Source organism: Dermochelys coriacea, chromosome 11 (genome assembly GCF_009764565.3).
Source record: "Dermochelys coriacea isolate rDerCor1 chromosome 11, rDerCor1.pri.v4, whole genome shotgun sequence".
Taxonomy (NCBI): Eukaryota; Metazoa; Chordata; order Testudines; family Dermochelyidae; genus Dermochelys; species Dermochelys coriacea.
The window spans coordinates 66,530,552-66,557,232 of NC_050078.2; the positions used below are offsets into that span (position 1 = coordinate 66,530,552).

General features: G+C 43.3%; 1 protein-coding gene across 3 annotated transcripts in view; it reads left to right on the forward strand.

Annotated features, from left to right (window-relative positions):
- Positions 1–15,468: 15,468 nt before the first annotated feature.
- Positions 15,469–26,681, forward strand: part of CPS1 (carbamoyl-phosphate synthase 1) — a 131,565-nt gene continuing 120,352 nt past the window's right edge. The window contains exons 1-2 of one of the 3 annotated variants that reach the window (XM_043505694.1): positions 15,469–15,541; positions 20,864–21,009. In XM_043505694.1, coding sequence (XP_043361629.1) covers positions 20,884–21,009 — 126 coding nt within the window. In that variant the 5' untranslated portion in view covers positions 15,469–15,541; positions 20,864–20,883. Of the gene's footprint in view, positions 15,569–15,620; positions 15,911–20,862; positions 21,010–26,681 lie in introns of those variants that run through there. The other 2 variants (XM_038421643.2, XM_043505693.1) reach the window with 2 other exon arrangements.

A 26,681-nucleotide genomic window follows, 5' to 3' on the forward strand; every position in this document is an offset into this window, starting at 1 on the left:
AGAAATTATTTGGTCTATTTTTACTTGAAACCAGTGGTGAAGGGAAGCATGAGAGTTTATTCATCTTTGGGTTTCATTCTTCTGCCCCATCTATAGTATCAGAGTTCCTACATACATACATATATGTAAATTAATCCTATCAAATGTAACCTTGGCCTCAGTGATATTTAGTGGCAGAGAATTTCACAGGTTATTTGGGGGTGTTTTAAAGTATTTCTTTTTATCAAGTTTAAACTCATTGCCATTCAATTTCACTAGATGTCCTCTGGTTCTTCTTGCATGAGAGAGGATAAATAGGATCACCTAGTTTACCTCTTTATACCATGCTTTATTTTACATACTCCTATTATGTACTCTCTTATTCATTACCTTCCCCAAGTGGCTGAGTCCTGATCTTTTCAATCTCTAGCCATATGAAACCCTTTCCCTGCTCTCAGCATTTTAAGCACTTGTTTGGGAACACCTTCTATCAGTTGCCTTTAACTGACACACGCTGGCTCAGTTTGGGCTCTCTGCACCACAGAAGTGAGTGCAGGCAGAATGGACACAGTTGGCACGCTGGAGATGGGGCTCCATGCCAGCTCTGAGAAAGCTAGCAAACACAGAGGCTTGAAGACGGATGTGGAGAGAAACCATACCCACATACCCACACAGTTCACCGCAGGGGGAGGGAGGCAGTAATTGCCTATGGTCTGGTGGGGAAATGTATCCCCTGCATTTGATAAATTCACTCCACAAACCCCAATTCACTGGGATTGGATCAGTCTCACCCTGGATGAGTTCATGGTCTGATCGCTGGAGCACATGGGCCATGGAAAGCTTAGTGCAGCTCAGTGAAAAAGCACAATAAAGTTGACCCTCTCCCCCAATAGCCTCTTTGTGAATATCCGTTTGGTGAGGATGGCTGTGAATGAGAAACCTCAATAACTGCGAACCTCTCATAATAAATGGGGTTAAACACTGGATATTGACTTCAAATTTCTGTTCAGGCCCTACAAACCCCATGTATCTCGTTCTAAGGCTCTCATGGGTGTTCTCAGTACAGGCAACACTTTACACTATTGCAAAAATAAGAGTAATCTTCAAACATTGGGACTCATGAGGTGGAAGCAAAATGTATGGAGGAGAGAGTAACTACTGTTATTAGGATAAGTACTGCAATCCCAGGTTGCTCATACAAAACTCTCCTTGGCTGCAGTTTGAGTTTCACCTGAGTAAGGATTTCCAGATAGCCTTTTGGAACAATGTGAGCCTCCATTAGCTATTACAAAGGCTTTCCGTATTCCTTCTAAATTGCACTGCTAATCCTAATGGCAATGGAATTTGACCCTTTTCCAAACCTTTGATTCCTTTTCTTGTGCTGGAGATAAGGAAAGAGCCTTATCTCTCTCAAGCTTGGAAGGGACATAGGATCAGTATCCCAGGTAGCAGATGTGCATAGACTGGGCTGCTCAAGCCTAAAAGAAAAAGATTAATCTCCTTGAAAATGGTTATGGCTAACCTGGGATATGGCCATCTTGTTTCCAGCTAAACAGTGTATAAACCTTAATGGTCAATAGTCTATTTGTCTTGATTATCACACAGCGAAGTTTCTTCTAACTGCTCATTTGCAAAGTTTGGAAAAGAAAAGAGGTTGTGAGATGGGTAATTTGGAGTTAATAGAAAGTTATTTTTTCTGATATCGAGCACAGTAAAACCTCAGAGTTACAAACACCTCGGGAACTGAGGTTGTTCATAACTCTGAAATGTTCATAACTCTGAACAAAACATTATGGTTGTTCTTTTAAAAGTTTACACCTGAACACTGACTTAATACAGCTTTGAAACTTTACTATGCAGAAGAAAAATGCTGCTTTTAACCATCTTAATTTAAATTAAACAAGCACAGAAACAGTTTCCTTACCTTGTCGCATCTTTTTTTAAAAAAGCTTTTCCTTCTTTTACTAGTTTACATTTAACACAATACTGTACTGTATTTGCATTTTTGGTTTTTTTTGTCTCTCCGACTGCCTGATTGCGTACTTTTGGTTCCAAATGAGGTGTGTGGTTAACTGGTCACTTCATAACTGTGAGATTCTATTGTAGCTTAAAACTTTAGTTTCATTTTGATATGATGTCTGACTTTTTCAAATATTTTGCTTTAATTTCTCTTTTTACAAAACAGGAACTATGTTTAGTGCCTTTTAAAATTATTATATTGGATAGTAAAATGACATTTCAAGAAACCTTTGGATTGATCATGAAGATGCCTAATTCTGTTTACTTATAATATTCACTGCTCTACCTGCATGCCTCTACATTTGTTCTAAAGTAATGCTTTCTCCATTTTATGAAGGATTGTCTAAGACTTGGGCCATAGAAATATGTGTAAAAAGAAAAGGAGTACTTGTGGCACCTTAGAGACTAACAAATTTATTAGAGCATAAGCTTTCGTGAGCTACAGCTCACTTCATCGGATGCATGCATCCGATGAAGTGAGCTGTAGCTCACGAAAGCTTATGCTCTAATAAATTTGTTAGTCTCTAAGGTGCCACAAGTACTCCTTTTCTTTTTGCGAATACAGACTAACACGGCTGCTACTCTGAAACTAGAAATATGTGTGAATCATAGGGGTCTGTTTATAGAGTTAGTGACTGCTATTTGTAGCAGTCAGTCCGTATTAGAGCTGGCTGAATTTTTTTCATTGAACAATGCAGTTGTGTAGAAATGTTTTGATTTTTACCAAATTTTTGATTTTTCAATTGAAAAAAAAAATTTTTGTTTAGTGTTTTAATTGAAATTTTCATTTGGTATTTTCAAAACTGAAATGAAACAAATTTCAGCTGAAAGAAAACTAATTTTCATATCATTATGGATTTTTTTAATAAAAAAATCAAATTGGCCACAAAAAAAATTCAAACACTTTTTTTTTGCAGTTTCCCCCGCAGAAATAGCTCTAGTCAAGAAAAATCTTTTTAGAGGTTTCCTTTCAAGTTTCCAGTTCTAATGAACCCTCAAAACTCAATGATACTCAGCCAAAACCAGCAAGATTTTTTCCTGGTTGCAGTCCATCTTGTGAGAGATCACTAAATATTACATAATTTTCATCTGAAAACCACAAATCTACCCAGGTGCACTTAACCTGGCCCTAAGCTAGTGAAGGATTCACAACACTTAGGTTGAATTTTGAGCCTCTAATGAAAACCTAAAACAAGCTGAGTTTTTGTCTGGTTTGGGTTTTACCCTGGAGAGTTTTGCACAATTGTACAGGCTTCCCTCTGAATCTAAGCCCCATCAGACACAGACCTAGAATTCCTGAGTCCTTGGAACAGCCAATTAACATCAGCAGAATCTTTGTTGGAGTAAGAACTCCAGATTGGAACCCATGAATTAGATTTCTGATGTGCTTTTTGGGGACAGACTTTGATACCCTTCCATTGGGTAGCACCTTACTCTGTGACTAGTCTGACTCATTGCAATGGGATTATTCATGGAATAAGATATTGCATAACATGATGAGGGCTTAATGCAAGAAAGTCATGGTTAAAAGAAAATGTGAAAAAGAAAAAAAATAAGTTGGGAAAGTAGCTATAGTGCAATTCAGAATGATTTTTACAAGCCAACTACAACCTCCAATAAATCTTTACAACTTTGTCTTTACAATTAGCTAACATCACTTAATCTGGTAAATATAGGGAATACATGGGGTAATCTGCTTATTCCATTTATCTATCCTGTGAGTTAACTGATTCCTTATATGATCCAATGGGGTTGAAGGTCAGGAGTAAGGAGTAGCATTGAAAAGAGAAATAACAAAAAAACCTAACAGCTGAACATGCAGCTAATAAGACATGGCTTGTTCTAGCCATAATCACCATGGGCCAGATCTCCCAAAATGCTCATCACCTGTTCAGCCACCCACTTAAATGGCCAGATTGTTCAAAAGATCTCATCTCTCGATGAGACACCTAACCAAAGGACCAGATTTTCTAAAGGTTTTGACAATGTAACATACTACTTGATTTGAGAACTGAGTAAAGAATATGGCTTGCTTGTATCATTTTGGTCTGGTGGCTAAAACAATGCATTTTCAAAAGACTTGAAATTTTGCACTTACAATCTTATTCTGGTTTCAGAGTAGCAGCCGTGTTAGTCTGTATTCGCAAAAAGAAAAGGAGTACTTGTGGCACCTTAGAGACTAACAAATTTATTTGAGCATAAGTGCATCTGATGAAGTGAGCTGTAGCTCACGAAAACTTATGCTCAAATAAATTTATTAGTCTCTAAGGTGCCACAACTACTCCTAATCTTATTCTGATATTTTACTTAAGTTGATTAGTACCTTACTCTTCTTAGATCTACTGACCACCGTGAAACCACTTGTGGAGTAAGGTACTATCCAATGTGACAGAAAGGATGACAACATCCAACCCTTGACTAGTAAATGAGAAGGCTCCTAAGAGACCTTTTCGGGGTTAATGTGGAAACAATGCATAAATTAAAGCAGCTGCCTAAATACAGTATGTATTTTCCCAAAAGTCTGGAACAGGAAGGTGAATGATCACACATTTACACATGTATTCAAATGTACAGTACCATAATAGGTACAAAAGAATGCTGTTATCACAGTCATGTTGGCTTCTTTGATAATTCCACTTTTCCTGTCTCTCTGAGAACAAAGGGGTAGATTATTATTAGGTATATATTTTATTAGATTTTTTTAAATATGGGAAACAAACTAAGGGAAGGGACCAAGAAAAATGATAAAAGAAAATGTGGTCCCTGACCCTGTATTCCTTGTTCATCCAGAACACCCACTGGACTTAACTGGCACAGGAGTTACGATGGATGGCTTTGCTCCCCTTTACTCATGTGGAGGTGTCCTCACAAAATAAAGTCCTACTCAGCAGGAGTTATCAACCCCAACCAATCCAAAAATCATGCATCAGCCCCTCCTCCCCCGAATCATGAGAATTTTCTTAAAAATCACAAGTGTTGTTTTTTTTTTTAAATCACTGTTGGGTTTCTTTTTATTTGCCTTCTGGTGCTGGAGTCTTAGGGATCACATTTTCAAGCTTCTCTGCAACTCTGAGGGCTAGAAACTTTTTTTTTTTAAGTGAAGGCAGAACTTCTCTGGTAATAAACTTCTAACAGCAGTATGGGCCTTAAGAAAACCACCAAGTGCCATGAGATAAAATTGTGAGAGCTGGAAACACTGAATCAGGTTGGCAGAATCTGACCCTTAATGTGATCTGTGATCTACTCTGAGTGTTCTCCTTCGGTTAAAATAAATAAATAAATTGAATAAATAAGAACGAAAAAAAAGTGAAACCCACAAAACAGAACAAACTACTTTTAAAAACCATTATGGTCACGGCTCAAGATAATAAAAACCAGGAAATCTAAAGGTAAAGCCTGGCACACCATTCTTATCCCAGTTCTTCTCTTTCAACATTTCTCCCTGCACTCACATGGACGGTCAGCATTCATTTGAAATTCTGGGCTTGTGACAGTTTGGATAACGATTTCGTCACTGTCCAAATTCCGTTGTTGTTTGTTTTTTTTTTTGCTCAGAGCACCAGGTGTGGAAGTGTAGCATAGCATGCTTTCTCTCCTGCATCATTCCCAGAGTGATCATATGATAGCACATGCCTGGACGCTGTTAGTACATTTGCATGTGAACAAGATAACACATAGTTTTTGTGATTCCTACAGAGAGAAAAAAAAACCTGGAGTTACAAACTCCAATGTAACAGGGGTGTCATGCTATTTGGAGTGGCTGATGACTGAGTGCCTACCTCAGGGCAGACTTCCAAAACCAGGGCAGACACCCCAAACTGGTGGTGTGTTCTATAATAGATTTCCCAAGCCAGTAACAAATGTGAACTCCTGGATCACTACAACAGTCTTACCAAAGGCCGAAACTAGGCATTTTAGTGCCCAGGGTAATAGAGTTTTTTACAGGATAAAGCAAGCAACAGATACACACAAATGAGTTATCATCTAAATCCTAAGAGTGACAGAGTTGTAGTGATCTGTCTGTTCAAAGTGAATTTCAGGGCAGATCAAGGAGGCAGCCCTGGGGATCTCTGGCTTTAGTTTGGTGTCTCTAACCCAGTCAGAGTTCAAACAGCAAAGAGATGAAAAATTTTCCTGTGTCTTTGATTTCCTTTATTCAGCTGCCAAGTCCACAGGACAAGCTTCCTTGCACGTAGCATTTCCACCGTGTAATAGGTCCATTAACAAATCCTTTGTATTGTGATGTTCCTTGATGGAACATCTGATTTTGATAATCTGTCTGGATGAGCAGGGGGCATGATTCCAGTGCTGGGGTTTACAAGTTTAAAGCATACATTTTCACAGTTATAAAGCAAAACTTACGTATTTCTTACAGCATGGAATACAGTCATTACAAGCGAGATTAATGCATGCAGAACTTACAAGCATTTCATACAGTCTAAACCCTAAATACATCTTTATAGGACGAATACCTATTTTGAGCAAAACCATCATACAGGTGACCTGATCTGATTTCTTAGCTATGAATTTTTAGCTAATGTCTGAAGTCTGGGCAGGAGCTGGCTGGTTTCCAGCATCACAGGGGGATTTCATAAAGTTGTTAATACTGCAGTGTGAGCAAAAACTAACCCTCACTGGCTCCAGTTCAGTCCTGCTGTGGAATCCCCTGTAGCAATCTTGTTGTCTGGTAAAGATAAATTAAAGCCTCATCAGAAGGGGCTTTGTACATCTCAGGAACAGGCTCGTAGGGTAAATGTGCAAAAGCACCTACTAATTTAGGAGGTGAAGTCTCATTGAAAGTCAAAGGAACATAGGAACGTGAGCCACTTTGAAGGGATTTTAGGAGCCTTTGCAAACATTATCCTTACTCTTAACAAAAGAAATCTAAGGCCCTAAATTCTGAGAAAGATCTTAAAAAAACCCTCAGGCTTTAGGAGCATGAGTTCCATGAAGTCAATGCAACTTGTGCTTCTAAATCCATCAGCTGCTTTTCCAAATCTCTCCCTCTGATCTCAGGTACACCAGTGTAAATCCAGAGTAACTCAATGGATTTAAACTTTTCAGTTACTCTGTTGGGCCTGAGTCTCATCTCACATCTGTGAAACTCCACTAAAACTCCACTGACTTCATGTGAGTTACTCTAGATTTTCATGGATGTCAGAGACGCTCTGATTTATTTTTTTTAAATAAGCATTGGTCCACTACTGTAATTTTAAGGAGAACATGGAAATGACAGTCATTTTACTGCAGTAGCTGAGCTGGGTGTGTAGATAGTCTTGCCATTAAAGTCCAAGGGAAGCTGTATAATTTTAACAAAGGATGAAAAAAATACGTTTATAGATAACAGACAGTCTAGATAGCCTTGTGATTTTTTTTCTTTGGTATGGGTCATGGGAGTTATGGCTGTTACACAAAACCCAGAAATCCGTAAGGTTCTCCCATAACTATTTTCATTTTAGCCCAGTGTCCCATTTACTCTCTATAACTCATACATGCCACATTCTCCCCTGTGGGAGAAGACCCACATGGAGCAGGAAATTCTATCAGTTCAGACTGGAGAATCTCCTCTGAATCCTTCCATAGGAGATGGGGAAAGGGATATGCCCTGGGATGGGCAGGGCGGTGGTATGCTAAACCAGTGGATGTCCCATGATCTGTACGCTTGTCACACTCATAGAGAGCCTGTGGCTAGAGAGACATCATGCTGGTCTCCCTGTTGCACTCATATAGGGACCATGCTGCCCTATGCTGACTGCTTCCATGGCTTCCAGATATGTCTTAGGAAGAATCCCCACTCATCTCAGTGCTTGGGTGGAGCAAGAAGCATAGCAGAAGCTGGCAATCAATGCTGAGAACTTGAAACATTCCCTGCTTGATTGGACACAAGTTACGTGATGTGGTTCTTTCCTTTGATTTAGATGAGCGTTAGGATTGGGTTTCTGGGGAGAATGCACCTCATTGCAAATATGAGATTTGCGTTCCATAATATTCTGAAATCTGCTTAAAATTTGCTGTTTTGGCAAATATCCCTTTCGTCATGACACAGGTAAAGAGGTTGAAACACTAAAGAAACATAACCCAACAATACCAACACCCACAGATGAAAGAAACATTAAACATCCTAGTGTGGTCTAGTAGGTGGTGTGTAGACTCAGGAGGCTTATGTGGGGTTCCTGGCTGTACCACTTTGCCTGCTGTGTGAACCTGCGCATGTCACTTTCCCCTCTCTATGCTTCTCTTTCCCCTCTCCCCCTTTGTCTATCCTTTAGACCAGTGGTGGGCAACCTGCGGCCCGTTAGAGTAATCTGCTGGCAGGCCGCCAGATAGTTTGGTTACATTTTGCACAGCTGCCCGCAGTTCCCAGTGGCTGCGGTTCGCTGTTCCTGGACAATGGGAGCTGCAGGAAGCAGTGGCCAGCACGTCCTTGCGGCCCGCGCCACTTCCAGAAGCTCCCATTGGCTGGGAACAGTGAACTTGGCCACTAGGAGCTGCAGGCGGCCATGCAAATGTAAACAAAACTGTCTGGTGGTTCACCAGCGGATTACCGTGAGGTGCCGCAGATTGCCCACCACTGATTTAGACTGTAAGTCATCTGGGCATGGACTGTTTCTTACTATACAATCATAGAAATGGAGGGCTGGAAGGGATCGTGAGAGGTCACCTATTCCAGCCCTGGGTGCTGTGGCAGGACCAAGTAAACCTAGACCAATCCTGACGGCTGTTTGTCCAGCCTGTTTTTAAAATCCTCCAATGAGGGGATCCACAACAGCTCTTGGAAGCCTATTCCAGAGTTTAGCTAATTTTATAGTTAGACAGTTTTTCTAATCTCCAACCTAAATCTCTCTTGTTTCAGATTAAGCCCGTTACTTCTTGTGCTAACCTTCAGTGGACAGGGAGAACAGTTGATCACTGTCCTCTTTATAACCACCCTTAACATATTTGAAGACTGTTATTAGGTTCTGTCTCAGTCTTCGTTTCTCAAGACTAAACTTGCCCAGTTTTTTAACCTTTCCTCATAGGTTAGGTTTTCTAAATTTCTATCATGTTTGTTGCTTTCCTCTGAACGCACTCAAATTTGTCCACAACTTTCTTACCAGTAGCACCCCAGAACTGGACATAGTTCTCCATCTGAGGCCTCACCAGTGTCCAGTAGATCAGGACAATTATGTTCTGTGTGTTACATGAAAGATTCCTGTCAGTACACCTGGAATAGTATTGGTGGAGGGAACTAGAAATAAAAGGTCACTGAATGCACACCTGGTGGAGTTGGTACAGTTTCCATGGGAAAGAAGCTACGTCTTGTTACACATGAGGGCTTGTCTGGGAGCATGATTTCCCCATTGATCGTGAAAGAAGACCAGATGGGAAAAGCCAGTGTGAGCAGTCAGCATTCAGGCAATGTAGCAGACCCTATAATGGTTGGTGGATCATCAAAGAGCGATGCAAAAGACTATGCATTTGTTCCAGGAACCCTATCCAATGGAACAGCAGTCCCTCCTTGCGTGGCAGGCAGAGCAGCTGAAGAGCCTGGAAGAGTTCATAAAGGAACAGGTGCAGCAGCAACTGATACAGGGCCTGGTGGGTCCCGTGACAGAGAACAGCAGTGGGACATAGGGGGTGAGCCTGTGTAAGATGGGCCCCACAGGTGACCCTGATGCGCTTTTACTAATTTTTGAGAGGGTAGCAATGAAAGCCCAATGGAATAAGGGATCGTGGGCCCTCTGAGTGGCACCTTGTTTGTCAAGAGAAGACCAGGAGGCCTCATGGCCCTGAGTGAGGAACAGGCTCAGGGCCATGATGGGGTAAAGGCACCTATCCTGGACTGGGTTGGCCTTTTGGTCATAAAATGACAGAGATTTTGGGCCACAAGATGGACTGGAGGGCGTTTGCGCAAAAAATAACAGACTGGGCAATTCACTGGCTAAGGCCAGACGCACCAAGTGTGGAGGAAATAATAGACTTGATAACATTGGTGCAATTTCTCCAGAGCCTCCTGAAAGTGCACCCATTTGGGTCCGGAGGGACCAGCTAGCGACCCTGGAGGAAACGGTAACGCTTGCAGAAGAGTTAGTGGATGCAGACTTTCCCAGGAAAGAATTACTGATGTTTCAGGGACTGGACTCAGAGAAGAAGGTAGGCGAGTTGACCACACCCAGGATGATCAAGAGTCCCTAGTGGAGGAGAATAAGGGGGGACAGCAACAGGCCCTGCTGCATTCTCCACCACGTTGTCAAAGAGTTCACTAGTCGCTGCTAGGGGTGCCTCCTCCTGGCTGCTCTGGGGATTAGCTCTTTCAGTCTAACTCCCTCTTCTTGCGGTTTCTTGGCCCATCGTCTTGCTCTGCAGCCTCTCTCTTGCTCCTCACGAGCTGCAGCGCCTCATCATTGTAGCTTAGCCCTCCAGCCAAGTCACAGTAGTCTGCGAAAGTCCTCCACAGCATCCCAGCCAGTCCTTACATCTACTGTCCTGGGTGAGTCACTCCCTCAGTGACTGGGAGGAATGCTCCTGGACAGTCTTCAAGATCACGGTCCAGAGTGGGCCACTCATTCAACGGCTGCTAGGGGGAACTCAGGCTCACCCTGTACTCTGGGTTCCAGTTTATAGGCCCTATCTCCAGCAGCCCAGGTCTGTACTACCCCAAACCTTCCTGCCTCTCCACTGGACTACTTCCTGCCTTGCCTATCCCAGGCTCTCATTCTGCACCTTAGCTATGCCCCTATTGCCTGGGTCTGCTAGACAAACCCTTCCTCTTTGGTCTAAACGCCCTTTCTCTCCCTTATCCCAAGGAGAGTGATTGCGTGTGTGCCCTCTGGCCACAACCAGCTCCCTGTTTTTATAGAAGCCCCTCCTGTTTCTTTGCTGGTGAGCTTCCCTTGATTAGGGCTCTCCTCTCAGTGTAAATATCCCCCAGCTTGCAGCCTAATAGGTGAATTGGCCCATCTGGTCTATGTTAACCCCTTCAGGGCGAGTGTGGAGAACACACCCCATCTCAACACCCCAGAATGAAATTAGCCTGTTTCGCAACTGCATCACACTGTTGGCTCATATTCAATTTGTGACCCACTATCACCCCCAGCTCCTTTTTAGCCCATTATTCCCCAATTTTGTAGTTGTCCATTTGATTTTTCCTTCCTCAGTGAAGTACTTTGCACTTATCTTTATCGAATTTCATTTTGTTGATGTCAGCTATGTGTGTGTGTGTGTGTACAGGCCCTGATCTCAGCTGAGGCCTCTAGGTAGGATTGCCACCCATCCGGTTTTCACCTGGACTGTCCGCGTTTCGGGTTATGTGTCCCGGTGCCATTTACAATCCCTGATGTCAGTTTTTTTAATCTGGGTGGAAGAGGCAGAGCAGGGGTGTGGCCTTGGGGCAGGGGGGTGGGAAGGGGAAGCAGATGAAGGGGCGGTGCCCTAGCGGTCCAGTTACCAGCCATTAGAAAGGTGGCAACCCTACTTGTAGGTGCTATTGTAATAGAAACAATAGCAATAAAAAAGCCAGACTCACATGTGCGAGAGCATTTCAAATCCATGTCAGGCCTTCCTACCCACTGCTCCAGTGCTAGCATGAAAACAAACAGCAGTTTACTCCTTAACCTTGCATTGCATCAATTTTCCTCACAGACTTTTAGCCCCCGGTCAAAAATTGATCATGCACATCCCAGTCTGACAGATGAACCATGAAAAAACAGTTGTTGTGTTCTCTAAGCCCTGATGGTTTAAATTCTGGATAAATTGATCAACCTGTACGTATGGATGAATGGGGAGTTCTATATCTTGTTCTATGGGGAATTACCAGCAGAAATTACTTTAAAAATAACACATAAAGGGGAACGTGTGCTCAAAGAATATAGATCAGTGGAAGTGCAGGGTTAAGCAGCGGAATTGAAATCCAGTCAGAATGTAAACAGTGCATGACCTCCTTCTTCAGCATAGAAACCCTTGAACTTTTTTTTGTCTGGTTATTAAAGTAAAGAGTGGGCCTGACATTTAAAGATCTCAAAACCAGCCTGTCTCTGAATACAGCTTAGGTCCTTGATTGACTGCAGCCCAAACTAGTACATCTATGTACCAGATTTAAGGGCTCAGTCATATAGATAAACATAAATAGACCCTTAACCCAGTGTAAAATCATATAGCTTCACTGACAGAGGATAAACGATATCACTGTGGATAGAGAATGCACTGGAACTCAGGAGATGTGACTTCTATTTTCAGCTTTGGCCGCTGGCCTGCTGGATGACCTGGGCAAGTCACTTCACAGCTCCGTGCCTCAGTTTTCCCTTTGTAAAATGGGGATAATGGTCATTATCTCCTTCAGTAAATCATTTTGAGAGCTATGGTTCAGCGTGAGGTGGTATTTTTATTACCTTGAGTTATGACAACTGAGGATACTGGTGTGTAATTATTGGTCTAGCAATTAATTGCAGGTGCAAAATTATGGGCACAATTTGTGGATGCAAAACTGTACTTATAAAATCAGAAGGGGTGTGTCAACTCGGTGACCATTGGCATGTGCATGGGTGTGAAATTATATAAGGTATATCAGTCCTGTTTTATAATCAGAATTTCCCACCATGACCCTAAGCATGACCTGTTGTCCAGGTCAGCCACTACAAAGGGTATTGCAAAATGTCCTATTTGCAGGGAGTATTTTTTTGCAAAAGAAATCTGTTTAATGTAGAATTGTGATAATCCCGCTCACAGCCCCCCATCAGATAACCCATTGATTGACTTCAGATAACCCTTCTCATGATCACTGGTTACATTCGAACCTTGCTTAACTTATTTGCCTATTTGCACTCTTTAGATAAAAGAAAAAACCCCTTCCACTCAAGCTGTTTGCTTTGTATTGTGTGTCGTAGTGGAAGGTGGAATCGCTGAGTCCATGTTACTGCACAAAGCAGCTGACTGATTTTTTTTTTTAAATTCTGGAAGTTCCCTCATTGGTGGCTAGTCCATACAGGGCCATAGGTCTCATGAGCTCTGCACGGGACCCTTCTGATAGAGGCACAAGTAGGGTGGCTATGCAAGCAGCTGCTGGACATCATGGCCCTAATCCAACAGAGCACTTAAATGTATGTTGAAAATGGAATGTGTCATGTGCTTAAAGTTAAGCATGAGCTTAGGTGTGTTGATGCATTGTGGTCCATGGGCCCCACAGAATGAGGTGCATGCCAATTCTGAATCTACTACTGAAGAGGTAGTACTGGGGAGTAAACCAGGGAAGGATCACGGGAGTTAATTCACACGGATCCAGGGGCAGGAAACCTCATGGAAGGGAAGCAGCTGCTCCTCCAGTCTCTAAGTTGCAGAAAGGCTGCACAGTATTGGATCTGGCAGGCTGCATAAGTATGAATCTCTTCCTTCTGCCCCCAGTGCAGGACAGTGACATGAAGTCTGACTTCCTAGGCTTTCTGTGGGATTTGAACTTTCCCCTCTAGTAAGCTCTGCTACAGTGAAGCTTAGTTCAAGTAGAATGAAACCCTCCTGTAGTTTTCATGCGCAGCGATGAATGAACTGCAGTTCTGGCTACTGGGAACCTCTGTGCATAATGAATAGGTTTTTCTGGGGATATTTTGGGTAGAACAAGCTTCATTCAGTGTGGGCCCAATTCTGCGGCCATTGATCTCAATGGGAACAGGAGCAGGCGTCTGATGAAAGTTCCCCTGTAATTTTATTTTGACTGAATTAACGATCAGTTACAACCAAGATTTTCACAAGTGACTAGTGATTTTCGGTGATTCTACATTTGAGTGACAGTTTGAGTAACCTTAAAGGGGCTGAGCACGCATCCTCTGAAAATCAGGCATCTTCAGTCAGGAACCCAGAATCCTTACTTACTTTAAAATCTTGGTCGGAGGCTTTTATCAAGCCAGGAAATATGATTCTCACTGCTTTCCACATTGCAAACTAACTGTATGATAGTGGTTCGCTTCTGGGTTTTACACTTAGAACAATTTAAAATGTATCTCTGTTTAATATGCACATTATCCTCCTCCTTCTACTCTGTACCTAGGCAGGACACTATAAATAAATGTGAAATAAAGTTGAGTGTCCCTCCACCAAATTTTTTTTAAAAAGACTATTTTCCAGTATAGTGTCAGCCAAATAATACTGGTCACCTTCTTCAGATTGTTTTTTCCAGTACTTTAGATGTACCATCTGACAGATCTTCTGGCTTGTGGCTTTAAAGTCCCTAACTCTCAAATGTATGTCCTTTATCTTGGAGCCCTGGATGAATTTAAACTGACCTGTAGAAGGGATGAGGAGAGGGAAGGAAACATACGAGAAAAAACAACAACAAAAAACAACAACCCTCCACTTCTTATCTGATAAAAGTTTAGCTCGAACAGTGATACACTTTATTTTTCCTCGTTTCAGAGTAGCAGCCATGTTAGTCTGTGTCAGCAAAAAGAAAAGGAGTACTTGTGGCACCTTAGAGACTAACAAATTTGTTTTGAGCATAAGCTTTCTTGAGCTACAGCATGCATGCATCTGATGAAAGTGAGCTGTAGCTCACGAAAGCTTATGCTCAAATAATTTGTTAAATCTAAGGTGCCACAAGTCCTCCTTTTTATTTTTCCTATACTATTTCTTTCTTTCAATTATTTCCATTTGGCTTTGACTCAAGACAACAATCCTATTCAGGACAGCACTTAAACTGTGTTTAACTTTAAGCACATGCTTAGTCCCATGGGAAATCACATTTAAGCATGTGTTTAGAGTTAAGTAAGTGTTTAATGCTGCCCTCAATAGGAAAAGAAGAATGACATTGTTTAAGAGCTCTCTTAGCAATGCCTGATACATTGCTGGCTGAAGAAAGTCAGCAGTTCATCACTTCTGTGGGATCACTTGTGTGGTCTGAGCTGACATCATACCACACAATTTGGGAGTTGTTTCCTGGTCTTTGCGGATGGGTTGCTTCTCCTGCCTCATGCAAATGCAGTGACTTTGGAAAGGGAGTGGTTCCAAGATTTGGAGGGGTAATCTCCTTTTGATCCCTGGAGAGCTTGTTAATAGACTTTACAAATCATTTTTTTAATAATAAAGAGGGAATGGTATCAAAAATACTGGTAGTGAAGTTCAGCATGCTCACTCAGTGGTATGGCACCACTTTACCATATCAGGAGGATCTGGCCTACAAGAAGGACCTTGTATTCTGTGTTTGTACAGGCAGCTTGCACAGTGAGGTTACTAGTCCAATACCTAAGCACTATAGTAATAATAATAATAATAACACAACAATAGCACTGTTTTTTCTACCAGAGCAGCTCAGTTCATACAATACCACAGCAGGGCACCATTAGTAGTGACAGGGCACTATAAATACACACTGGGCACTGATGTTGCTGCAGCATGAAGAAGGCGGCAGGCTCAGCTGTGAGCATTACACACTTTGTATTGGGATATGATGAGCACCTGGCAAATGGTGTAATTGGGGGGATATAAGTGGAAGGAACAGGAAGCAATGGGAAGGTTGGAAGGAAAGCTCAGAGGTGAGCCTGGGCTGAGAGTGAAGGTTGTGGGGCAGCCACCTTGTGCTGTAAGTCTGCAGTATGCTGTGATACTTTGGTAAGGAAAGAATAAATATGGAGCTGGTGAAAGGGTACAATCTGGGGTGTGTTTGTGACCGTGAGGCCACATGAACTGGCCGGGCAGCAAAGTACACCGGGTAGTGACTGAGGTGCCCTGTGACAAGTGGAGGCTTGTCCAGGAGTATCAACCCTTGTAACCGAGAGAAGGAATCTTGAGGGGTAACCTGGGTGAAGGCAGGTGATCTGGGCACCAGGGACAAGATGCTGTGCTGGCTAGTGGAACAAGAAAAGGAGATACAGAAGACCTAGCAGGCAGAGGGGCAAGCCCTTCTGGGTTGTCGGGTGGAGCAGCAGCAAACGTTGCAAGAGTTCTTCAAGTAACAGACCCAGATATAGCAACAGCTGGTGAATGATGGGCCTGAGACTGTGTAAGATGGCACCAGGGGATGACCCTGTTGCCTTTTTACTTTGAGCAGGTGTCTACTAGCTTCAGATGGGACAAGAGTGCATGGGACCTTTGACTAGCCCCTTATCTGGCTGATGAGGCTGATATGGCCCTGAGCAAGTGCCAGGCCAAAGTTTATTGTACGCTGAAGGCCACTATTTTAGAAATACTGCCAAAAGTTCAGGGCATCCCAAGTGGAATGGCAGGATATGTCCCTAGAGCCTCTGCAGAAATTGTCAGACTGAGCCATTTGATGGGTATGGCTGAATAGACAGGAATTGAGACCCTAATGGACTCTGTTATTCTGGAACAGTTTACACACAGCATCCCTGAGATGACAAGAGTTTGGGTTTGGAGGCGTCAGCCAGAAATCCTTAGAGGCGGCGGTAAAATTACAGAGGAGTATGTGGAGGCAGACTTTCCATAGAAAGAGCTCCATAACCTAGGACCAAGGACGGGGGAAGAAGGCTGAAGAACCTCATGCTGTGAAGCCTAGGAAGGGATGCCTGGGACTAAACAAGGGGGGCCCCAATTGCCCACACAATAGCTTGCCCCCCCATGCAGGGGCAAAGGACACATGGAGAGAGTGCCCCTACATGCACTACATGTTTGCAGAGTTCTGGGGGGGAATGGGTCTAAAAGGGGGGATGGGATAAGGACGATTCCTGACAAAGTAAGCTGAAGAACGACAAGGGATGTTGCAGATTCAGCTGCAGTGTGTTCCCGTGTATGGTTAGGCCTGCAGTGGGCAACGGGGGCTCGCCGATAACGATTTATTGAACACATGGGAAAAGCGCACTTACCCTGTGGTGGTTATTCCCATTGGAAGCAGAAGGAAAGTTTAGGCAGAGCGTAGGAATAGTAAAGTTGTTGCCTTACTCGGTAATGTTAGGAACAGAGGGGACCTCATTCCCCTTGTGTGAAAAGGGTAGATGATGATGGGGAAGGGACCCCAACCAGTGGGTCAGCACAAAAAGCTCATGAGTGTGGATGCTCCAGGGAGTCCTCCAGGTTCACCTACCACCTAAACACGTGGTAACATGCTCAGAAAGATGTGAGACTCTGGAGGACTTGGAGGGAGGAGTAAAATGCGAGGAGGGGCAGTGGAATGGAGTGTGCTAGCTCAGGGACACTTGGAAGAGAAGGAGGGAAGAGGCTCTGCTAGCTCCTGGGAGGAGCAAGCCCAAGCCAAGACACAGGATGGAGAAGAAGCCGAAGAGAGGGAGAGGGGTCTGACAAGGAAGCTTCAGTGGGTGAACCTGCCCTGATAGTCCTGAACCAGGGGCAAGATAAGTAGGGGGAAGAGAGGGATCCCGCAGTGGTGGCTCTAGAGGGACAATTCACATGGGTAGATATAAGCCAAGAGCAAAGTAAACTGGAAGAAAGATCTTTGGATGTGATTGGTGGTGATGACCAATGGGCAGAGATAGAGCTGGGGGGAAATCTCCACCCTCTAGGTGTGTCTTTTGTGGGTGGAAAGCAGGAGACCCTTACTGGTGGTCCATGGAAGGCCAGCCCCAAAAGGGAACAGGAACCCTCAGTAGAATACCAACCCTTTAAAGAGGTAGGGTTCAGGCAGCAAAGAAGACCTCTTTCAGAAAAGGCCTCAAGTGAAATAAAGGGGGGCAGGGTGTGTGTGTGAGTGAGAGACAAGGCACTCTTAGTAGTGACAGGGCACTATAAGTAGCTGGTAACTGATGTTGCTGCAGCATGAAGAAGGCTGTAGGATCAGCTCTGAACAATTACACGCTTTGTGTTGGGAGATTTTTAGTACCTGGATGGCAATCACTGGGCTACTGGTGTAATTGGGAGGACATAAGTGGAAGGAAGGGGAAGCTCAGAAGGAAGGGTCAGAGATGAGCCCGGGCTGAGGAGTGAAGGCTGTGGGGAAACCACCTCTTGCTATAAGCCTGCAGTGATACTTTGCAAGGAAAGAATAAATATGGAGCTGGTGAAAGGGTAACAACCTGGGGTGTGTTTGTGATCACATGAACTGGCCAGGCAGCAAAGTACACCGGGTAGTGACTGAGGTGCCCCGTGACAAGTACAAATTCACAAATAATGCAAAACAGTGTCAAGACTAAACTCTTTGGGCCATGTCTACACTAACAAATGTACAGGGGCACAGCTGTAACATTGCTTGCATAGCTGCTCTCTGTCGGAGAGAGAGAGAGAGAGCGCTCCAGTCAACATAATAAAACCACCTAAACGATGGGCTCTCCCGCCGACATAGCACTGTGCACACGAGCACTTATGCCTACTAAACTTAGGTCACTCAGTGGTGTGGTTTTTTCAAACCCCTGAGTGACACAGGATTTGCTGACATAAGTGGTAGTGTAGACATGGCCTAACTCCTCTGACTTCAATGGAGATTTACAAAGTAAAATTGGGAGCACAATTTGTACCTCAATATACCAAAAAACAAAGAAAAATGGCTAACTATGACTACAGGGCTGTTAACTAGCCACTTCCCCTAAAATGGTCCCTTAGCACATATTCTAACTGCTTATGCTAACTCTTTGTTGGATCTTGTGTTAAGCTGTGACACACTGAGTACCTTTCCGAAACCTGAAGAAGAGCTCCCTGTAGCTCGAAAGCTTGTCCCTCTCAGCAGCAAAAGTTGGTCGAATAAACGATATTATGTCACCCACCCAGAATGCAGAATCAGAGTTTGCATTTCAAGCACTGAATATTATCCAACACAATGAAAGGAGAAAAAAACAACAACTCAAGGCTCTAAATATAATCTGTGATAGTGTGAATATAACTTAACAGATGCAAAATGCTGAGTCCATAGGAAAAAATACTAGTTTATGAATCACATGTACAAGTTTGTGTGTTTGCATGAGTTCAGAATGACCTTTCCAGTACAAAGGGCACTTCTTTGGTATTCATTCATTCATTCATGAACACGCCTGCCTTTTTTGTATGTCTCCTCTTCAATGCATACCATCAGGCTGCATCAAGGGCATTCTGTTGCCTGGCAAAACACCTCCTATCATTCCCCTTTTTGAGTCTGAAATTGAACTGCTGTGTGCTATTTTATTTTGGAAGTGTTGTCCTTCCCTCATCGCAGCTCTAGCGATGAGTGAATATCCAAGAGGTTTGCTGGCCCGGTTCAGATAAGCCCCTCCACGTATGTAGTGCTTATCTAACTGATCTGAGGTTTGCTTTCCCATTCCCCCAACTACATCCATCTCCTTTCCTCTGGCCACCTATGCCCATTTCTTAATTCTCAACCCTTCTCTCATACAGGCCCACAACATTCTGGGCATGACCGCATCATGTAGCCTTACCCCAGTGTCTTTCCCTCTCCTTAACTTGTATCAGGCACCCAGCTCTTCAAACTAGTAACCCGATACACTGTAACTGAAGGAAATACTACTACCATGCGGTACTTGCATTCTGTTCAGCTAAAGCTTTTCCAATTGCATACGTATTGCTGAGAGAATGTGGGTGCATACATAGGGCACTCAAATCCTTTGGCATAATATATGCGTAAGTGCTGGGCTGAGCGCCCAGTTTTATGTGTCTACCTGCTACTTTGCGTGTTCAGTTAGGAGTTCCAGGGATCCTATTTAAGGCACTCATGCTTTAAAACTGGGGCCACGGTTTTAAATCAGTAATGAGAATAATGTATGAAAAAAATGTATCTTTCTCCCTCAGTTTCTGGGTTCGTTATACATTTCCCCCCCCCCCACAACTCTGTCTAATGGGGAATGCCAGTACATTTGGGGAACATACTAGAAGGAGTTGCAGGAAATACATGACACTCACCAATGTTTGGCAAGAATTAGGAAACTGCATGGAGTCCATTTCAGCTGCTGACTTTGTGATCTTTGCTGAGACATATTTTTATTGTTACTTGTAGTGCAGCACCATCTAGGAGCCCCAGCCATAAACTAGGACCCTGTTGTTGTGCTAGGTGCTGTACAAGTATGGAACCAGAAGAAGGTCCTGGCTCAAAGAGCTTACAAGCTTTCCATTTCCCTATTTTCTTTTGCAACATGTTGGTAGCAACCACATTATTTTTTCCCCTTTTGTCCAATATGTGTAACCTATCCCCAACATCACACACCAGAATTCTAGGAAACCTAATGGATAGAAAATCTTCCTAAGGATACAGTCCTGGAGACTATTGGAAGAATAAATGCAGCTGTTCCTAATCTACTTGTTAAATAATAATCCAGAGTATTGCCTTAGTGTATCTGAGCTCTGTTTATTCTCTGTATAAATTGGTTTAGAAGGATTAGATTTTTATCGGTGAATGTCTGTAAATGACAATTTTACAGTGCACATGCAAATTGTTGACAAAATATTTCCATTGATGATAATCTAAATTTACGGATAGGCAATGTAAGAAAAATGCTTGCTGAAGACTTACTAGAGTTTGATTTAAGAATATTTACTTTGTATATTTTTGTGTGATGTTGACCTCCCGCCCGCAATAATTTCATGCAAATGTTAAAATTTAAAGTGATACAAATAGAGAAAATGCTTAAATAAACATTGACAATATTTGTCAAAATTACACTCACAAAAATTGAGTTCTGACAAGCCGATGTATCAGGAATTTCTCTGGTTGCTTCCTGCAATTCTCTCAGTCCTCCAGTAGGAGCAGTTAGTATTCGATGTATGATGCAACCTAGTCAACATGACCACCTCTGTTGTAAGTGCTCTTCAGAGGAGGGGTGGGAAGAAGGCGGGGCACACTGCAGACTTTTAATGCCAGAAAGAATGGGAAGGCAAAAGAGAGTGCTGTGCAGTCAATCCAACACACTGGCTGCTCCTCTGTTTTCTTTACTGTAATTTGCAAAAGTACCTGATTGCCTGTATCTAAGTCTAAAAAATACAAGTAGGATATATCTTTCTTTTTTAACTTTAGCTACCAATCAACCTATCAAGATGACAAGAATTTTGACAGCTTGCAAAGTGGTGAAGACTTTGAAAGACGGATTTGAGTTTTGCAATGTGACGGCTCATCATCACTGGCGTTTCTCAAGGACTGGTACCAGATTTTTAAGTGTCAAGGTAATAATAACCAAGCTCTCACTAGTATATGTTTAGTGTGCAAATAAACCACTTGCTGCAGATAAGTTGACTGACTTAAAACTGAGCCAAATTAGGCTTCTAAGCCTTATTCTGAGCCTGCTTGGCTACAGGGTTTTATTGACTAGGACTCTGTAGTCAGAGCTGAAATTGTAGGGTGAACTGCACTGAAAGGTGAAAGTTCATTATTCCTGTTAAATATTATAGAGGTATTTTCTTTTCAGATACCTTAGATCTCCAGAGTGTTGATAGCGAAAAGAGCTGATCTTTTTGTGTTAATAGTAAAATACTTACATGCCTATTGAACTGAGCTTAACTTTTAAGCATGTGATTACGCTCATTAAAAGGGGTTATACTGGGGTTTGGCCCTGAGACTCTTAATACATGGGAGATACACAGTGTTGTGCCTCACACTGGAGCCCTTTATTTTAGTGTCAGTTTAGCTCCCAGTTTTCGACACAGAGGGCTGAAATCACCAGCCGCTCCTTTCTCCAGCTTTACCAGTGTAACTCAGTTGATTTCAGTGGAGTTATACTGGTGTAAAGCTAGTGCAGTGAGGAATTGGGCCCTGTGTGTAAATTCTGTAGCACTCGCAACAAAAGTTTCATAATCCGACAGATCCAGACTAGAACAGGCTCTGCCTATGTAACCTGCCATGGGTGCTGAAACAATTTTGATAGTGGGGTACTGAGAACTATTGAACCAAACTGTAAACCTTATATATAATGGAAACTGCATCAAACCAGGGCATGCTGCAGCACTCCCCGCACCCCTAGTTCCAGCACTCGTGTAACCTGCTGCCACAGTACTATCAACAAGCATCAGAATCATAACTATGGGGAGTGTTATAGGAAAAGCTGTAGGGGAAGCCAATGGGTGTTATCTAACATAGTTAATTCCCACTGTATGAGACTAATCATCATTGCCTCTATCCACTGAGGCCTCCAGTTTCCCTGGACACGTTTGCAGGCCATTGAATTACAACAGAAAGCAGCTCTCTTAGCTCCCACCAGAGATCTGTTAATCTTACACCACAAATCATTGTAAAGATGAAGAAAATTGAAGGAGGAAAAAGGCATCTCTGCTTCTTGCATAGAAGCCAACTCGTGCTGGGTCCCATCTGACACCTAGGACTATGGGCTTTGAAAGAAAGAGAAGCGTGAATTATGGAAGTTGGCAAATATGTTAACATTCTAAACTAGGACACTTGCATTGTTATTGGTTTATTTCTGGTGGAGCCTGCCATCTTGCTTCTTCCCTTTCCCAAGAATCTCCTGTGCACATGAATTATCCCCATGTCTGCCCCTGACTTAAAATCCAGTGCAGAACCCTTCCTTCTAAGCAATGAAACCCAGGGCTGCTTCAGCCTCTGCTCAGGTCAGGAGAGCAGGAGATCTTCCTCTTGTGATGGCAACTGCAATCCTGCTTGGTAAATTAAACACCCACCCTCCTTACAGTTCTAGCCAATGCAATCATTTGAAAAAGAGACATACTTAAATAAAAATCATGCATGTAGAACAAATGATATAGCTTTCCACACTGTAAATATGCAAGCCAGAGGCATTCAATTCAATTCAATGAGACTTTATTGGCATGACAGGCTAGAGTATGTTGACGTGTTGAAAAAGCAAGACAGACCCTTCCAATGTGTGTTAGAGGATTTGCTTGGGACAGGGTTCTGTGCTGGGGATTTGATCCCCCCGGTTTCCATTTGTCACCAGTGTTCATTCCTGACCTGGTGGCAGGTTGCTACAGATTGCAGTGTTATTTCTGTCATCTCTCTCCTTCTTCCCATGGTCACTCATTCAGCATTTGGCACAAATCTCCCTTTGTTTTTTACGTTTCACTGTAGTGAAGTATCTGGTGATACTAGTATCGCTAGGGTGATAGTCATATGCTGGGCTCTGGACCACTTTAGATTGTTGATGGATTTGATTTGGTTTTCCCAGTGACAAGTATATTGGCATTTAATGTTCTGGTCTGGCATCTTGTACTTTTTTAAAGGACAGATCTATAGGGGGGTATGCACATATACTGTAACTCGTCAATAGTACTGCATAAGGACAAGGCCTGCATGGTCACTTTATAGGAGTCTGCTAGGTTGGGTGGCACATCCAGTTAAAAAGGTTAAGACAGAGAAAACTGCCCAGCTATTTTGGTCTTGTTTTAGTGTCCTCTGTGTGGTACCTAATTCTAAGCTCATAAGGCTACAGAGTGATTTCCGAACACAATTAGTTCTTTGTCGATAATACATTCATCCCAAAATACACCTGTTCATGTACTGTATTATTTAATGGTCTTTTTAAGGGTAGCTTTTGGAATATTTAAGAAGGTGTGACCTTAAAGCCATTGAAAGTGATAAATGCAAGTGCAGCTATATGTTGGCTGGTGGGTGGTTGATCAAGGGCAGTGTGGTAAGATTCACCATGTATAAAAAGAGCTGAGCATTTATATGTTTATAAGTGGGTTGTGACAGGCTGCTTGCTATCTTCATCATGACTCCTTCACTGCTAGCCAATTGGCATCAGCAGCTTCTTTCCAAGGGTTTTTAGGCATCTGGCCTGCCCTATTGGCTAATGGCATGAGGGGTGGGTGGGAAGTTGATGCAAGCAAATAACATACATGTTCTTTTTGTTTTGCTCATTTATGTGTGGTTAATGCCTTCAAAATGTGTGCTCTACCCAGTGAATGGTGAAACTTATGGAAGATGAATGTGGAAATAACATCTTCTGACTTTATCTTCTTAATGAAGGTCACTGCAAAGATATGTAAACACACCACTGGCTGGGCCATATGCAGGGGTGAACTTTGGAATTTTGGATCTAAAAGCATGAGCTAAAAGGCCAGGTCCATTACCTTGAAGGCAGCAGCAGGCTCATAAACCTCTAGACACAGTTTATCCATTACTGGGGGACAAAGAGCTACATGAGGTTTGCCTGGCTGTTATTACTTCTGGGGGAATTCTGCGCTATTGCGCACACACATAATGAATGTCCCCCGCAGATTTTTTTTGTTCCCTGAAGAAAAAGACTATATTCTGACAAGGAATCAAAGGGAAACAGGGAGAGTGGTCATATGCCTCCCTAGCTGCACCAGTGTATCATTTCAGGCACCTGGAGTAGCTGGCGGAGAGGTAAATCACTGTGGGGGTGAGGAGGTGAGGCTCCTGCCCTGTGCCAGGCTCAGCTGCTAGCCCTGACTGGACTGGGGAGGACAGAGCTTCCTCTTCTTCTGCAAGGAGCTATCAAGCTGGGTCCGGGTCAGACCCACCACCAGAAACCTTCCCAGCTGAAGGAAGATCCACCCCCGCCCCCGCTTCCAGCCCTCATTGCTCCTCAGCCACAGGAGGAGGGGTTACTGTATAGGGAGCTGTCCCCCCATCCATCCTACCCCCATGCAGCTGAACCCCCCCATACCCAGACCCCGCTGCTGAGCTCACCCACCCTGCTGAGCCTCACCCCTGCATCTGGAATGCCCCACACCCAGAAAACCCACTGAGGTCTACCCCTGACACTTGAACCCCCACCCAATGAGCCCCATCCCCCCCTGCACCTGGACCACCCTGACAAGCCTCCTGCACCTGGACCCCCATCCCACTGAGCCCCAACCTGCTGCAACCATCCACCACCTCCCCGCTGAGCCCCACCCACCTTCACCTGGAACCTTCTGCAGAATCCCATTGCTCCAGTGCATCCAGATCCCCCATTGGCCTGCCTGCACCCATATTGCCCCGCACAGAACCCTCTCAATCCACACCTGGATCCCCCCACACTTGGTTCCTGCTGAGCCTGCCTGCTCCAGCTGGCGTGGCTGGCATGGAGGGGCAAGGCCCTGAGGTGTTTATGGAGCAGACCCAGCCACTGTGCTGTGTCAAGTGCACCTCACCGATGAGACAGTATCCTGGGGGTGGGGGGCTGCCGAGTGATCTCCCAGCTCCGTGAAGCCAGTGGCCTATGTGCCCCACTGACATGTTGGACCCTCCACATATGTTTACCGACAAATAAAATTTGCATTTTTCTGGCACAGAATTCCCTCAGGAGTATGTGATGTAGGACGCTAGTAGACTTGGTCAAAAATTTTAATTGAAAATTTTTGGATGAAAAGTGACTTTTGAGAAAACAGAAATTCTCTCATAACATAGGTTCATATAGTTTTTTTTCAATAACCCCACCACCCAAAACATTGCTTTGTTTTTTCACACCTCCCTCCCCTCAAATTTAGCAAAACTTTTGATGAAAATAACTTTAATTTTCTTAGGATTTTTTCATGGAAAATAAAATACGTGTCCCTTGCAACACTAAGCACTAGTCTCAGGTGTTTGTACAGCGAAGAGCAGACCTGATTTTTTGCAGTTTTTTCTAGAAGTGGTGAATGTTTCAACTTCCAGGTTTGACTTTCATTATGGATCATTTGGCAAGCACCTTTTTATTCAGCTCATATCTTTGCAGAAAATACCTTGCTAGCTTATATAGTTAGAGCTGAGCAGTGTGAAATTAAAACTTTATTTTAATGAGTGTAAATCTCTTCTGCTCACAGATTATCAGGTGAGCAGATAGCAGATTCATTGTTCACAATTATTTGGTTGTTTTTTAAAATTTATTTTGGCAAATTATTTCTAACTCTACATTGATCAAGAACAGTTTTCTGCAAGTTGTTGGTATCCACCATTTGACTCATGCTGATCAGATATGAGAGGGTATTTCTGGTCTATGATAGATAAGTACATGAGAACTCTTGATACAAATGTAAAATCTGATCTTTGCAAAATCTTGTGCACTTAGAAATTTTCTTCTTGCAAACTTTAGTGACAGTAAAATTAAATGTCATCAATGTGTGAGAAAAGCAAACATGCTTGGGGCAGGGGGGAGAGGATGAATATTGCCCAAGCAACTTTATATAGAAACAGGGAATTTTAACAAATATTTTCTCAACACACTAAATCTGGAAAGTGAGAGTCATCCTATATAAGCAGAATGAGATGGGAATGTTCAGTTATCCATCCAATCTTAGATCCGAATGGGATTGATTTTTTGCTAGTACTCTGGGAGGCAAAGAATTCTCAAAGTTTTTCTGATATCAAGTTGAAAACTAACAAAGATAAAGTAGTAGGGTTCCTGTGTTGGTTGCTGGTGGCGGGATAGTGTATTAGGCAAGGACTTGTGTATGCATGAATAGTAGTCCACTTAGCAACACAAGGGGGTGAGGTAATATCTTTTGTTGAACCAACTTCTGTTGGTAAGAGACAAGCGTTTGAGCCACACAGAGCTCCTCTTCAGTCTGGAAAACTTACTCAGTGTCACGGCTAAATACAAGGTGAAACAGATTGTTTTGCATAAGTAGTTAACATACATTTCAAGGAACTATTCAAGGTGAAGTGGCCCGTTAACACCCCTCCAGTCATGGTGGGGGGGAGAAGAAGGGGAAGCTAGGAGCTGGGCAGTGGGGTTCAGGGCTGTCCCTACCCATATGGAAAGTACGCAGCTACATAGGGTACCAGGAAATTTGGGGCACCACATTTCCTGGTGCCCTACGCAGCTGCGTGCGGCTCCAGCTGCAGCTCCACCTCTTCCCAGCCTCGCCCCCATTCCACCCATTCCCCAAAGCCCCCGACCTGCTCCGCCCCCCACTCCCCTGAGGACTGCAACAGGGCTGGG